This window comes from Taudactylus pleione, unplaced genomic scaffold (genome assembly GCF_031769625.1).
Source record: "Taudactylus pleione unplaced genomic scaffold, aTauple2 ptg000460l, whole genome shotgun sequence".
NCBI classification, from domain to species: Eukaryota; Metazoa; Chordata; class Amphibia; order Anura; family Myobatrachidae; genus Taudactylus; species Taudactylus pleione.
In genome coordinates, this window is record NW_028284862.1 from 1,465,793 (window position 1) to 1,480,788 (window position 14,996).

At 47.2% G+C, this 14,996-nt stretch overlaps 1 protein-coding gene across 2 annotated transcripts in view; it reads left to right on the forward strand.

The window, feature by feature from the left end:
• The window catches only part of LOC148504702 (uncharacterized), a 46,136-nt gene that overhangs the window by 13,835 nt on the left and 17,305 nt on the right, over positions 1-14,996 (forward strand). Inside the window, exons 3-8 of one of the 2 annotated variants that reach the window (XM_088448590.1) lie at positions 3,229-3,282; positions 8,201-8,233; positions 11,038-11,070; positions 11,144-11,275; positions 11,935-11,979; positions 12,066-12,104. In XM_088448590.1, the coding sequence (XP_088304716.1) occupies positions 3,229-3,282; positions 8,201-8,233; positions 11,038-11,070; positions 11,144-11,275; positions 11,935-11,979; positions 12,066-12,104 (336 nt within the window). The remainder of the gene's footprint in view (positions 1-3,228; positions 3,283-8,200; positions 8,234-11,037; positions 11,071-11,143; positions 11,276-11,934; positions 11,980-12,065; positions 12,105-14,996) is intronic. The other variant, XM_088448591.1, reaches the window with a different exon arrangement.

The following is a 14,996-nucleotide window of genomic DNA, read 5'->3' on the forward strand; positions in this document are numbered from 1 at the left end:
TACTAAAAATAAGTGATACTTAGGGGTTGGAGTAGAATTTTACGAATTCTCCTCCAATTTCCCTGTAATAACTATAGGTGATACTAAAATAATGTGAGAAGGGTGTGACAACACAAAACAGCCTTTATCACTTTATTTTAGTAAAAATAATGTTAATAAATAGAGCCCTTAGAAAACTGAGTGGATATTGCTGAAACATGTTGTTCTTCATCGTCGCCTAGACCTGTAACTTATACAATAATTTGTATTTACTCTTCATTTGATAGGTGGCTGTGAAGTCCTGTTGTGGATTAGTTCTTAGGAACACACGTCACTTTTTATAATATTATCAAGTAGCCTGTAGGCTTTGTTCCTGCTTATTTTAGGAATTGTGTCTCTGACGGCTTTCGCTTTATGCACCCTCTAGTTGCTGAGCAGGCTGATAGTATGAGACCTATTGTCGGGTTCCGTATTTGCTGTACGCTGTACCGGTGTCTTTCCTCCAGGCATCTGTGCCCTAAATGAATGCAATTATGTCTCTGCGCCTGATTTACTATGGATCGCTATTGTGCTTATACGCACACAACGCAGTTGCTAATATCAGCGGTGACATGTAAATGTTTGCATTCGCATTGCGATCGCAGCCTGACATAAGGACGCCCACTTCCCCTTACTCACATACGTATACTTGACCAATATAGTGAAACTTTCGGTAACGTGGAGTAATATCAGACAGTCAGGGAAGCAAAGACCTTACTCAGGAATGACTTACTTCAGTGCACGCTATGACGCCTCTGATGGCTTCCGGTATCACAGTAGATAATTTATGCATGCCCCAGCAATGACATTGAAATGCACACGGGCGCCTGCGTTCGCCCGACCACCCCCCGTCACAACCCACAAACGGCGCTTCCTGTCAATCACTCTGCAAAACTTCTGCGGTAGCAGCATCTGGCTTGTACGCGCTCACTGCGATGCATACACATGCGCAGTGTGAATTAATCAGCCAATTGCATGTGTATAAGCAGCCGCGTCTCTTGCTGAATCAGGCCCTCTGCTTAATGTTCCTTTGTGATATTGGAAGGATAGATGGTTTTGCCATATTGGCTCTGGCTATCCCCTTCCATTCAGGATTAACGCTTTCATCCTGGAATGTGATGGTGATCTCTTTAGCCATCTAAGGCTGCGTACACACCTAAAGATATATCAGTCCAATCTGTCTAATGGGAAGAAAAATGTTGTCCGTCTTCTAGTGTTTGGGAGCAAATTTCTATTTTTTTTTACTCCCATACTGTAAATTACCAGATTTTCCAATTGGACAGATAAATCTTTAGGTGTGTTCACAGCAAGAGTCCACCTTCCAAGCTAAGAACATACAGCAAACCCTTTATTACCAGATTGTTCAGTTTGTATTAAAACATAATAACCAAGATGTTGTCTTCTCTTAACTTCTGGTCTGTCTATAGTAAAGGATTTCCAAAAATAATCACTAGATAATAGAATCTCAGTATTAAATTTACACAGCTTAATTAAAAAGTTAAACTACTAGTAGCTAAAGATCTGAGCTGCTGTTTTCCTTCTTTACTCCCTTTGAAATACAGTGTTGAGTTATTCACATACACTCTGCAGATTTCACTGAAAAAATGCTTTTCTTCTTCGGAGTTGTGCCTGGGCCCAAAACATGTTGCAGAATATGTTTCTATGTTCAATTATCATGATGTGAAAATATTTTGGGATAATCTTTTATGAGAAAAGAACAGGTGCACTTTATAATATAACATGAATACGCAACATGGACTATTACCAAGAAAAAGTTATAAGGTAGTACATTTTGACAATAGAAATCTTTTAATACAGCTCTGCCTTTTGTCCCTCTAGTACAACTTCCAAGCTATACTCAGCCTTTAGCTGTTGCCATAATAAACAAGGGGACTATTCTTAACAATTGGGTTAATGCCCAGGTCTTCCAATTTACATTGCAGGCACTCTACTGCAGTCTCAAGTCCATGTACTAGCCACTGAGCCTTTGTTTAGGTCTTGATTTATATACCATAGTCTGGGTGTTAGCTTTCCAGATATTAAGCCCATATTAGTTACATACTGGGTACCAAGGACTGATTGGTATAACATAGCATGGACCATTCTTATCTCTTGCACATGCTCTGTAAGCACTAAGATATACTCAGACAAAGAAATACAGTGATGACATATCCTAGCATGTCTAGAAGTTACACTCTGTTTCAAAGCCCCTTTGTGTAGAATATGGACATCACTATCAGTAACCCATAATGCTTAGCATCTCTACACAACGTACAATGGTCATCCTACTGGAATGTGGCTGTCTACTTATAACACCATATAAGGTATGAATGGCTCCTTATACATCTACTAATGACAGGTACAAGTTGGCCCCTCAATTTATGTCTTGTTTGACCCCAAAGGTGATCTGACCAGTCTATGCAGACTAGAACTACATGAATACAATGTACTGTTTTCTAACCTTAATGGGGCCCAGCACAGATTGTGTTACAATTTATATGCCTATGTAGAAATTAATTATTAAACCCACTGGTTACACTCTGCATCTTGCAATCCTTACCTTCCTGTGTCCCACTGTGTGGAATCTTCCTGCATTTCCCAATCTATTCCAGAATATCTCAGCCTTGCCCTTGCTGCATAGCTATTTGCATACTATTAAGGCTGAGCTACCTATAGTCCATTTACATCTGCTATTATCCCACATGCAGGCTACTCCAGGTTTACTGTGCTCAGCAGATGTGACTATCACTACTCATTTTACCATTGTTACCTCTGTCTAGCCCTGTCATGTATCCCTGTGGTCATACTATTACCACTTACTATTGAAGTCTCAATTTTGCATCGGTTATATTCCTGTATTCATATTCTCCAGCTTATACTGGAATCTCTCGATAATTATATAAACCCCTACTGTCTGGAAGGTTAAGACCTGGTGGCATCCTAAATACCGGTGAGTACATGTAACTTTAAGGTAACAACAGGCAGCTGTTAAAGGCAGAATTCCTTCCTAGTGTGACTCTAGGGGTCTCATATAAATTATTAGGAGTTAGGATCTCTCTCTCTAAGATGTTTCTGTTTCAGTAAGTCTCTAATACTTCATTGCTATTACTGTCTAACTCTCTGTAGAGCAGTCTGTCAAATTATACATCTGTCCTTTACATTTTCCATTATCTCCATTAACCATGTTGTTATTATTCTGCTTCACCTTAGAGGAACCTGTAACAGATGCTGACCTGACTCCATCCATAGAGAGTTCAATTGCAGGTAACTTCCTTTGTATGGGACTATACATTATATTAGCTAAATATAATATATTGTAATCATATTACTACCTGTGTATTATATTTCCTATATATGACTTGTATTACTTCATATATACATTCTGTTACTTCCAGTGTATGGGACATTATATATATATATATATATATATATATATATATATAATTAGTGTCACTTCCAGTATACATTGTTACTGCATGTGTGTGGGATTTCCTATATATGTATTCTGTCATTTCCTTTATATAATCTGTTACTTCCAGTGTGTGGTATGGTACATCCAATATCCATCCTGTCATTTCCAATATATGTTGTTTCCTATATGTAATGTATCTCTTTCTATATACATTCTGATATTTCATGTGTATATTATGTCACTTCTTATTTACATTGTTACTTCCTGTGTATGGGACTTTCTATACATGGAATATTCTACTTCCAACAGTATATACATCCAGTATGTTCCTGTGTATGGTATTATGTAACCCATACTTGCCTACCCTCCCAACTCAGCTTGGTGCTGCTCCCGACACCCCAGAAAGGCAGGAAAGCCTCCCGGCAGAAGCCAACCCTTCTGCCCCCCCCCACACACACACACACACACAGTTATGAGAGAAACCCCCGCAATGGGGGCAGCTGATGACACAATCCATGCTCTAATCGCGGCATTGCATAGCGGGGGCAGAGCCAAAACGTTCGCAGTCATGCGGACATGCCCCCTGCTTCCGAAACACAAAACTGTCCAGGCATGCCCCCAATACCGGCCACACCCCCCTGCAATGCCGACCTGGCTGCTCCCTACCGGAAGGTGAAGCCAGAATGTTGGCAACCATGAGGTAACATCCTTATACATTCAGTTACTTCCTGCATATGGTATGATGTAACTTCCTTATACATTCTTACTTCCTGCATATGGTATGATGTAACTTCCTTATACATTGTTACTTCCTGCGTATGGTGTGATGTAACTTCCTTATACATTCTTACTTCCTGCGTATGGTATGATGTAACTTCCTTATACATTCTGTTACTTCCTGCGTATGGTGTGATGTAACTTCCTTATACATTCTGTTACTTCCTGTGTATGGTATGATGAAACTTCCTAATACATTGTTACTTCCTGCGTATGGTATGAGCCTGAGGTAACTTCCTTATACATTCTGTTACTTCCTGCGTATGGTATGAGGTAACTTCCTTATACATTCTGTTACTTCCTGTGTATGGTATGATGTAACTTCCTTATACATTCTGTTACTTCCTGCGTATGGTATGATGTAACTTCCTTATATATTCTGTTACTTCCTGCGTATGGTATGAGGTAACTTCCTTATACATTCTGTTACTTCCTGCGTATGGTATGAGGTAACTTCCTTATACATTGTTACTTCCTGCATATGGTGTGAGGTAACTTCTTTTATACATTCTGTTACCTCCTGCGTATGGTATGATGTAACTTCCTTATATATTCTGTTACTTCCTGCGTATGGTATGAGGTAACTTCCTTATACATTCTGTTACTTCCTGCATATGGTATGAGGTAACTTCCTTATACATTGTTACTTCCTGCGTATGGTGCGATGTAACTTCCTTATACATTGTTGCTTCCTGTGTATGGTATGAGGTAACTTCCTTATACATTCTGTTACTTCCTGCGTATGGTATGAGGTAACTTCCTTATACATTGTTCCTTCCTGCGTATGGTGTGAGGTAACTTCCTTATACATTCTGTTACTTCCTGCGTATGGTATGATGTAACTTCCTTATACATTCTGTTACTTCCTGCGTATGGTATGAGGTAACTTCCTTATACATTGTTACTTCCTGCGTATGGTGTGATGTAACTTCCTTATACATTCTGTTACTTCCTGCGTATGGTATGAGGTAACTTCCTTATACATTGTTACTTCCTGCGTATGGTGTGATGTAACTTCCTTATACATTCTGTTACTTCCTGTGTATGGTATGAGGTAACTTCCTTATACATTCTGTTACTTCCTGCATATGGTGTGAGGTAACTTCCTTATACATTGTTACTTCCTGCGTATGGTGTGAGGTAACTTCCTTATACATTCTGTTACTTCCTGCGTATGGTGTGATGTAACTTCCTTATACATTCTGTTACTTCCTGCGTATGGTATGAGGTAACTTCCTTATACATTGTTACTTCCTGCGTATGGTGTGATGCAACTTCCTTATACATTCTGTTACTTCCTGCGTATGGTGTGATGTAACTTCCTTATACATTCTGTTACTTCCTGCGTATGGTGTGATGTAACTTCCTTATACATTCTGTTACTTCCTGCGTATGGTATGAGGTAACTTCCTTATACATTGTTACTTCCTGCGTATGGTGTGATGTAACTTCCTTATACATGCTGTTACTTCCTGCGTATGGTGTGATGTAACTTCCTTATACATTCTGTTACTTCCTGCGTATGGTATGATGTAACTTCCTTATACATTCTGTTACTTCCTGCATATGGTGTCATGTAACTTCCTTATACATTCTGTTACTTCCTGCGTATGGTGTGATGTAACTTCCTTATACATTCTGTTACTTCCTGTGTATGGTATGAGGTAACTTCCTTATACATTGTTACTTCCTGCGTATGGTGTGAGGTAACTTCCTTATACATTCTGTAACTTCCTGCGTATGGTGTGAGGTAACTTCCTTATACATTCTGTTACTTCCTGCGTATGGTGTGATGTAACTTCCTTATACATTCTTACTTCCTGCGTATGGTATGATGAAACTTCCTAATACATTGTTACTTCCTGCGTATGGTATGAGCCTGAGGTAACTTCCTTATACATTCTGTTACTTCCTGCATATGGTATGATGTAACTTCCTTATACATTCTGTTACTTCCTACGTATGGTGTGATGTAACTTCCTTATACATTCTGTTACTTCCTACGTATGGTGTGATGTAACTTCCTTATACATTCTGTTACTTCCTGCGTATGGTGTGATGTAACTTCCTTATACATTCTGTTACTTCCTGCGTATGGTATGAGGTAACTTCCTTATACATTGTTACTTCCTGCGTATGGTGTGAGGTAACTTCCTTATACATTCTGTTACTTCCTGCGTATGGTGTGATGTAACTTCCTTATACATTCTTACTTCCTGCGTATGGTATGATGTAACTTCCTTATACATTCTGGTACTTCCTGCGTATGGTGTGATGTAACTTCCTTATACATTCTGTTACTTCCTGTGTATGGTATGATGAAACTTCCTTATACATTGTTACTTCCTGCGTATGGTATGAGCCTGAGGTAACTTCCTTATACATTCTGTTACTTCCTGCGTATGGTATGAGGTAACTTCCTTATACATTCTGTTACTTCCTGTGTATGGTGTGATGTAACTTCCTTATACATTCTGTTACTTCCTGCGTATGGTATGAGGTAACTTCCTTATACATTCTGTTACTTCCTGCGTATGGTGTGATGTAACTTCCTTATACATTCTGTTACTTCCTGCGTATGGTATGAGGTAACTTCCTTATACATTGTTACTTCCTGCGTATGGTGTGATGTAACTTCCTTATACATTCTGTTACTTCCCTGTGTATGGTATGAGGTAACTTCCTTATACATTCTGTTACTTCCTGCATATGGTGTGAGGTAACTTCCTTATACATTGTTACTTCCTGCGTATGGTGTGAGGTAACTTCCTTATACATTCTGTTACTTCCTGTGTATGGTGTGATGTAACTTCCTTATACATTCTGTTACTTCCTGCATATGGTATGAGGTAACTTCCTTATACATTGTTACTTCCTGCGTATGGTGTGATGCAACTTCCTTATACATTCTGTTACTTCCTGCGTATGGTGTGATGTAACTTCCTTATACATTCTGTTACTTCCTGCGTATGGTATGAGGTAACTTCCTTATACATTGTTACTTCCTGCGTATGGTGTGATGTAACTTCCTTATACATTGTTACTTCCTGTGTATGGTGTGAGGTAACTTCCTTATACATGCTGTTACTTCCTGCGTATGGTGTGAGGTAACTTCCTTATACATTCTGTTACTTCCTGCATATGGTATGATGTAACTTCCTTATACATTCTGTTACTTCCTGCATATGGTGTGATGTAACTTCCTTATACATTCTGTTACTTCCTGCGTATGATGTGATGTAACTTCCTTATACATTCTGTTACTTCCTGCGTATGGTGTGATGTAACTTCCTTATACATTCTTACTTCCTGCGTATGGTATGATGTAACTTCCTTATACATTCTGTTACTTCCTGCATATGGTGTGAGGTAACTTCCTTATACATTCTGTTACTTCCTGCGTATGGTGTGAGGTAACTTCCTTATACATTCTGTTACTTCCTGCGTATGGTGTGATGTAACTTCCTTATACATTGTTACTTCCTGCGTATGGTGTGATGTAACTTCCTTATACATTCTGTTACTTCCTGGGAGCCCCATAATCTAGTGATGTTATGGCAGGGAGGTTGGGTATGAAATCCCGACAGCCAGAATCCCGACACCCATAGGAAGTACTTTTCTAACCCCACACCCTAACCAACCCTGGTGCCTAACCCTAACCTCCCCCTAACACCCTGATACTTACCTTCGGGATGCCGACGGTCAGGATACTGGAGCCGGGAACTCGTCCTATCGTTATTTCGGCACTGGTCTTCTGACCGTCGGCATCCAGCACACCAGGACGCCGACTACATCGGAGACCCTGCTATAGTCTCACAGCCCAGTGTCATAACCTAGGGCTAGTAGCAGATATTTTGGGGAGACCCTACGTATACATTCTGTGGGCAGCTCCGATCTGAATGACATAATCATAGCGGATTTATCAGTAACTTCTCAGCTTTGTATTTGGATATTTTGTGCTTTTGCTGCTAATATTATTTCTCTATTTTTCAGAGAATGAGGAAACGACAGACCCTCCACAACCAAGTAAGACACAGAACATCTGATAATGTCTAATAACATTTACCTTAAACCCGGAAAATCACTATATCCATGATTTCAGTAATATATGCAGTAAGTGCAGCGATGTGTTATGGGTTCTGCGACTCCCGTGCGGGGCTATGTGGTGGGTTCTGCGGCTCCCGTGCGGGGCTATGCGGTGGGTTCTGCGGCTCCCGTGCGGGCATATGTGGTGGGTTCTGCGGCTCCCGTGCGGGCATATGTGGTGGGTTCTGCGGCTCCCGTTCGGGGCTATGTGGTGGGTTCTGCGGCTCCCGTGCGGGGATATGTGGTGGGTTCTGCGGCTCCCATGCGTTGCTATGGGGTGGGTTCTGCGGCTCCCGTGCAGGGCTATGGGGTAGGTTCTGTGGCTCCCATGCGGGGTTATGTGGTGGGTTCTGCGGCTCCCGTGCGGTGCTATGTGGTGGGTTCTGCGGCTTCCGTGCGGGGCTATGTGGTGGGTTCTGCGGCTCCCGTGCGGGGTTATGTGGTGGGTTCTGCGGCTCCCGTGTGGGGCTATGTGGTGGGTCCTGCGGCTTCTGTGCGGGGCTATGTGGTGGGTTCTGCGGCTCCCGTGCGGGGCTATGTGGTGGGTTCTGCGGCTTCTGTGCGGGGCTATGTGGTGGGTTCTGCGGCTTCCGTGCGGGGTTATGTGGTGGGTTCTGCGGCTCCCATGCGGGGATATGTGGTGGGTTCTGCGGCTCCCTTGCGGGGTTTGTTGGTGGGTTCTGCGGCTCCCGTGCAGGGCTATGTGGTGGGTTCTGCGGCTCCCGTGCGGGGCTATGTGGTGGGTTCTGCGGCTCCCGTGCGGGGTTATGTGGTGGGTTCTGCGGCTCCCGTGCCATGTGGTGGGTTCTGCGGCTCCCGTGCGGGGATATGTGGTGGGTTCTGCGGCTCCCGTGTGGGGCTATGGGGTGGGTTCTGCGGCTCCCGTGCGGGGCTATGGGGTAGTTTCAGCGGCTCCCGTGCGGGGCTATGGGGTGGGTTCTGCGGCTCCCGTGCGGGGCTATGGGGTGGGTTCTGCGGCTCCCGTGCGGGGCTATGGGGTGGGTTCTGCGGCTCCCGTGCGGGGCTATGGGGTGGGTTCTGCGGCTCCCGTGCGGGGCTATGCGGTGGGTTCTGCGGCTCCCGTGCGGGGCTATGAGGTAGGTTCTGCGGCTCCCGTGCGGGGCTATGGGGTGGGTTCTGCGGCTCCCGTGCGGGGATATGTGGTGGGTTCTGCGGCTCCCGTGCGGGGCTATGTGGTGGGTTCTGCGGCTCCCGTGCGGGGATATGTGGTGGGTTCTGCGGCTCCCGTGCGGGGTTATGTGGTGGGTTCTGCGGCTCCCGTGCGAGGCTCTGTGGTGGGTTCTGCGGCTCCCGTGCGGGGTTATGTGGTGGGTTCTGCGGCTCTCGTGCGGGGCTCTGTGGTGGGTTCTGTGGCTCCCGTGCGGGGCTCTGTGGTGGGTTCTGTGGCTTCTGTGCAGGGATAAGTGGTGGGTTCTGCGGCTCCCGTGCGGGGCTATGTGGTGGGTTCTCTGGCTTCTGTGCGGGGCTATGTGGTGGGTTCTGCGGCTCCCGTGCGGGGTTATGTGGTGGGTTCTGCGGCTCCCGTGCGGGGTTATGTGGTGGGTTCTGCGGCTCCCGTGCGGGGATAAGTGGTGGGTTCTGCGGCTCCCGTGCGGGGATAAGTGGTGGGTTCTGCGGCTCCCATGCGGGCTTATGTGATGGGTTCTGCGGCTCCCGTGCAGGGATAAGTGGTGGGTTGTGCGGCTCCCGTGCGGGGTTATGCAGCTCCTGTGCAGGGATATGTGGTGGGTTCTGCGGCTCCCGTGCAGGGCTATGTGGTGGGTTCTGCGGATCCCGTGCGGGGCTATGGGGTGGGTTCTGCGGCTCCCGTGCGGGGTTTTGTGGTGGGTTCTGCGGCTCCCGTGCGGGGCTATGTGGTGGGTTCTGCGGCTTCGGTGCGGGCTATGTGGTGGGTTCTGCGGCTTCCGTGCGGGGCTATGTGGTGGGTTCTGCGGCTCCCGTGCGGGGCTATGTGGTGGGTTCTGCGGCTCCCGTGCGGGGCTATGTGGTGGGTTCTGCGGCTCCCGTGCGGGGCTATGTGGTGGGTTCTGCGGCTCCCGTGCGGGGATATGTGGTGGGTTCTGCGGCTCCCGTGCGGGGTTATGTGGTGGGTTCTGCGGCTCCCGTGCAGGGATAAGTGGTGGGTTCTGCGGCTCCCGTGCGGGGTTATGTGGTGGGTTCTGCGGCTCCCGTGCAGGGATATGGGGTGGGTTCTGCGGCTCCCATGCGGGGCTATGGGGTGGGTTCTGCGGCTCCCGTGCGGGGCTATGGGGTGGGTTCTGCGGCTCCCGTGCGGGGCTATGGGGTGGGTTCTGCGGCTCCCGTGCGGGGCTATGGGGTGGGTTCTGCGGATCCCGTGCGGGGCTATGGGGTGGGTTCTGCGGATCCCGTGCGGGGTTATGTGGTGGGTTCTGCGGATCCCGTGCGGGGTTATGTGGTGGGTTCTGCGGCTCCCGTGCGGGGCTCTGGGGTGGGTTCTGCGGCTCCCGTGCGGGGCTATGTGGTGGGTTCTGCGGCTCCCGTGCGGGGCTATGTGGTGGGTTCTGCGGCTCCCGTGCAGGGATAAGCGGTGGGTTCTGCGGCTCCAGTGTGGGGCTATGTGGTGGGTTCTGCGGCTCCCATGCGGGGATATGTGGTGGGTTCTGCGGCTCCCGTGCGGTGATATGTGGTGGGTTCTGCGGCTCCCGTGCAGGGATAAGTGGTGGGTTCTGTAAGTCATTTACATCCTCGTGTCTCTCTTACAGCTGATGCAGACCAGACAACGACGCCGGCGTCAGGTACTGTAATTGCCAATCACAGAAGTGACCACAGAAAAGTGTCTGTATCCCCCTCATACTGTGTTGTTTCCAGCAGAGGATCCGGTAAGCTTCCATGGGGGTGAAAGGCTGCAAACGGATGGAGCTCTGGGAATTGCATCTTCAAACAGCGAATCGTCCAACAGTGAGGCCAGCGACAGCCTAAACGCGGAGAGTATGCAGGGAGGTGAGCTTGAATAACACAGCACACCTGACAGGTAGACGCACCTTTCCCACATATCTCCCAGGTGCATGAATCAGCCAATCACAGCTCCCATCTCTGAGCCCCACCCCTTTTATTCCAACCAGTTTGCAAATTCATCATCTACTTCAAAGACAAAACCAACACTATCCATCTGTCCCACCTACTCACCCTCGGTATTTCCCCAGAGCTTCCCAATCCTACAGTCCCCCTCATTCTGTCCCGCCTGGACCCTCCCAACATCTCTGCCCCATGCTGGTGTGCGCCAAACTCACCTCCACAGTGCCAGGGGGTCAGACTGGTGGGCCAGGCTTGGATGGCTGGAGAAGCCCCACCTAGGCCAGTGGTACCACTGAGGCTGAGCAGAGGATCAGATCACGGGCGTATGAGTGTGGCGGGGTGAGGAGGAACGTTGTGGTCTGAGTGCCTAACGGCCAAGGTCGGCTAAAGATGGCGCAGAAAGAACACAATCGGTCACTTTGCACCACTGAGTCCCTGATCTCTTGCGGTGTCTCCACAGTATAAGCGCTGCTGGGGGGAGGGGATCAGATCTGGAGACCTTATTATTCTGCACGGCAGGAACCAGGCCGTGTATCGCTCCATGTTGGGTTGCCGTAGGTTCTAACGCACTTTGTCTCACGTAGGTCCTGTTCTGGACATCACAGCAGAGTCTCTGGAGTCTAAAGAAAGTAAGAAAAGGAGAGGCCCAAATCTAGACCCGATACAAGTTCCCGACCAATCCAAACGTTTATTTTCTATTTTCTTCTGTTTTCAGATGAAGATCCGGAGTCTGAGGAAGCGTTTACACTCCCAGGTAATAACCTGCCTAGTACCTATTACCCAAATCTCCAACAGTTACCCTGGCCATACATTAGTCAGCGACTAGATCAGAGAATCAGTTATACTATATATAATCAGAGATCTCCCTGTGTAACCACTCCACTGAGTAACAGATATTAGTTATACTCATCATTCAGAGAGTGTAACCCCACCGTGAGCTTACAGTAATGGTGTTAGAGCTATCACTATTACAGGAGCACAGGGAGCATGTGCAGGTGCTGGGTATAATCCTACCAGTGACTGGCGCATCATTATTACAGGAGTGGAGGAGACAATCCCATCAGTGTTAGACCTATCACTATTACAGGAGCGCAGGGAGCGTGTGCAGGTGCTGGGTATAATCCCATCAATGTTAGACCTATCACTATTACAGGAGCGCAGGGAGCGTGTGCAGGTGCTGGGTGTAATCCCATCAGTGTTAGACCTATCACTATTACAGGAGCGCAGGGAGCGTGTGCAGGTGCTGGGTATAATCCTACCAGTGTTAGACCTATCACTATTAGAGGAGCGCAGGGAGCGTGTGTAGGTGCTGGGTATACTACCAGTGTTAGACCTAGCAGTATTAGAGGAGTGCAGGGAGCGTGTGCTGGGTATAATCCTACCAGTGTTAGACCTATCACTATTAGAGGAGTGCAGGGAGCGTGTGCTGGGTATAATTCTACCAGTGTCTGGCCTATCACTATTACAGGAGTGCAGGGAGCATGTGCAGGTGCTGGGTATAATCCCATCAGTGTTAGACCTATCACTATTACAGGAGTGGAGGGAGCATGTGCAGGTGCTGGGTATAATCCTACCAGTGTCAGGCCTATCACTATTACAGGAGCACAGGGAGCGTGTGCTGCGAAATCCTACCAGTGTCAAGCCTATCACTATTACAGGAGTGCAGGGAGCTTGTGTAGGTGCTGGGTATAATCCCATCAGTGTTAGGCCTATCACTATTAAAGGAGCGCAGGGAGCGTGTGCAGGTGCTGGGTATAATCCTACCAGTGTCTGGCCTATCACTATTACAGGAGCGCAGGGAGCGTGTGCAGGTGCTGGGTATAATCCTACTACTGTCTGGCCTATCACTATTACAGGAGTGCAGGGAGCGTGTGTAGGTGCTGGGTATAATCCTACCAGTGTTAGACCTATCACTATTACAGGAATGTAGGGAGCGTGTGCAGGTACTGGGTATAATCCTACCACTGTCTGGGCTATCACTATTACAGGAGTGAAGGGAGCATGTGCTGGGTATAATCCCATCAGTGTTAGACCTATCACTATTACAAGTGTGCAGGGACCGTGTGTAGGTGCTGGGTATCCTACCAGTGTTAGACCTATCACTATTAGAGGAGTGCAGGGAGCGTGTGCTGGGTATAATCCTACCAGTGTTAGACCTATCACTATTAGAGGAGTGCAGGGAGTGTGGGTAGGTGCTGGGTATAATCCTACCAGTGTCTGGCCTATCACTATTACAGGAGTGCAGGGAGCGTGTGCAGGTGCTGGGTATAATCCCATCAGTGTTAGTCCTATCACTATTACAGGAGTGCAGGGAGCGTGTGCAGGTGCTGGGTATAATCCCATCAGTGTTAGTCCTATCACTATTACAGGAGTGCAGGGAGCATGTGCAGGTGCTGGGTATAATCCCATCAGTGTTAGTCCTATCACTATTACAGGAGTGCAGGGAGCGTGTGCAGGTGCTGGTTATAATCCTACCAGTGTCAGGCCTATCACTATTACAGGAGTGCAGGGAGCGTGTGCAGGTGCTGGTTATAATCCTATCAGTGTTAGACCTATCACTTTTACAGTAGGGCAGGGAGCGTGTGCAGGTGCTGGGTATAATCCTATCAGTGTCTGGGCTATCACTATTAGAGGAGTGCAGGGAGCGTGGGTAGGTGCTGGGTATAATCCTACCAGTGTTAGACCTATCACTATTACAGGAGTGCAGGGAACGTGTGCAGGTGCTGGGTATAATCCTATCAGTGTCTGGGCTATCACTATTACAGGAGTGCAGGAAGCGTGTGCAGGTGCTGGGTATAATCCTATCAGTGTTAGACCTATCACTATTACAGGAGCACAGGCAGCGTGTGCTGGGTATAATCCTACCAGTGTCAGGCCTATCACTATTACAGGAGTGCAGGGAGCGTGTGCAGGTGCTGGGTATAATCCCATCAGTGTCTGGGCTATCACTATTACAGGAGTGCCGGAAGCGTGTGCAGGTGCTGGGTATAATCCTATCAGTGTTAGACCTATCACTATTACAGGAGTGCAGGGAGCGTGTGCAGGTGCTGGGTATAATCCTACTAGTGTTAGACCTATCACTATTACAGGAGTGCCGGAAGCGTGTGCAGGTGCTGGGTATAATCCTATCAGTGTTAGACCTATCACTCTTACAGGAGTGCAGGAAGCATGTGCAGGTGCTGGGTATAATCCTACCAGTGTCTGGCCTATCACTATTACAGGAGTGTAGGGAGCATGTCTAGGTGCTGGGTATGATACTACCAGTGACTGGCCCATCATTATTACAGGAGTGGAGGAGACAATCCCATCAGTGTTAGACCTATCACTATTACAGGAGCGCAGGGAGCGTGTGCAGGTGCTGGGTATAATCCCATCAGTGTTAGACCTTTCACTATTACAGGAGCGCAGGGAGCGTGGGTAGGTGCTGGGTATAATCCCATCAGTGTTAGACCTATCACTATTACAGGAGTGCAGGGAGCGTGTGCAGGTGCTGGGTATAATCCCATCAGTGTTAGACCTATCACTATTACAGGAGTGCAGGGAATGTGTGCAGGTGCTGGGTATAATCCCATCAGTGTTAGACCTATCACTATTACAGGAGTGCAGGGAGCGTGTGTAGGTGCTGGGTATAATCCTACCAGTGTTA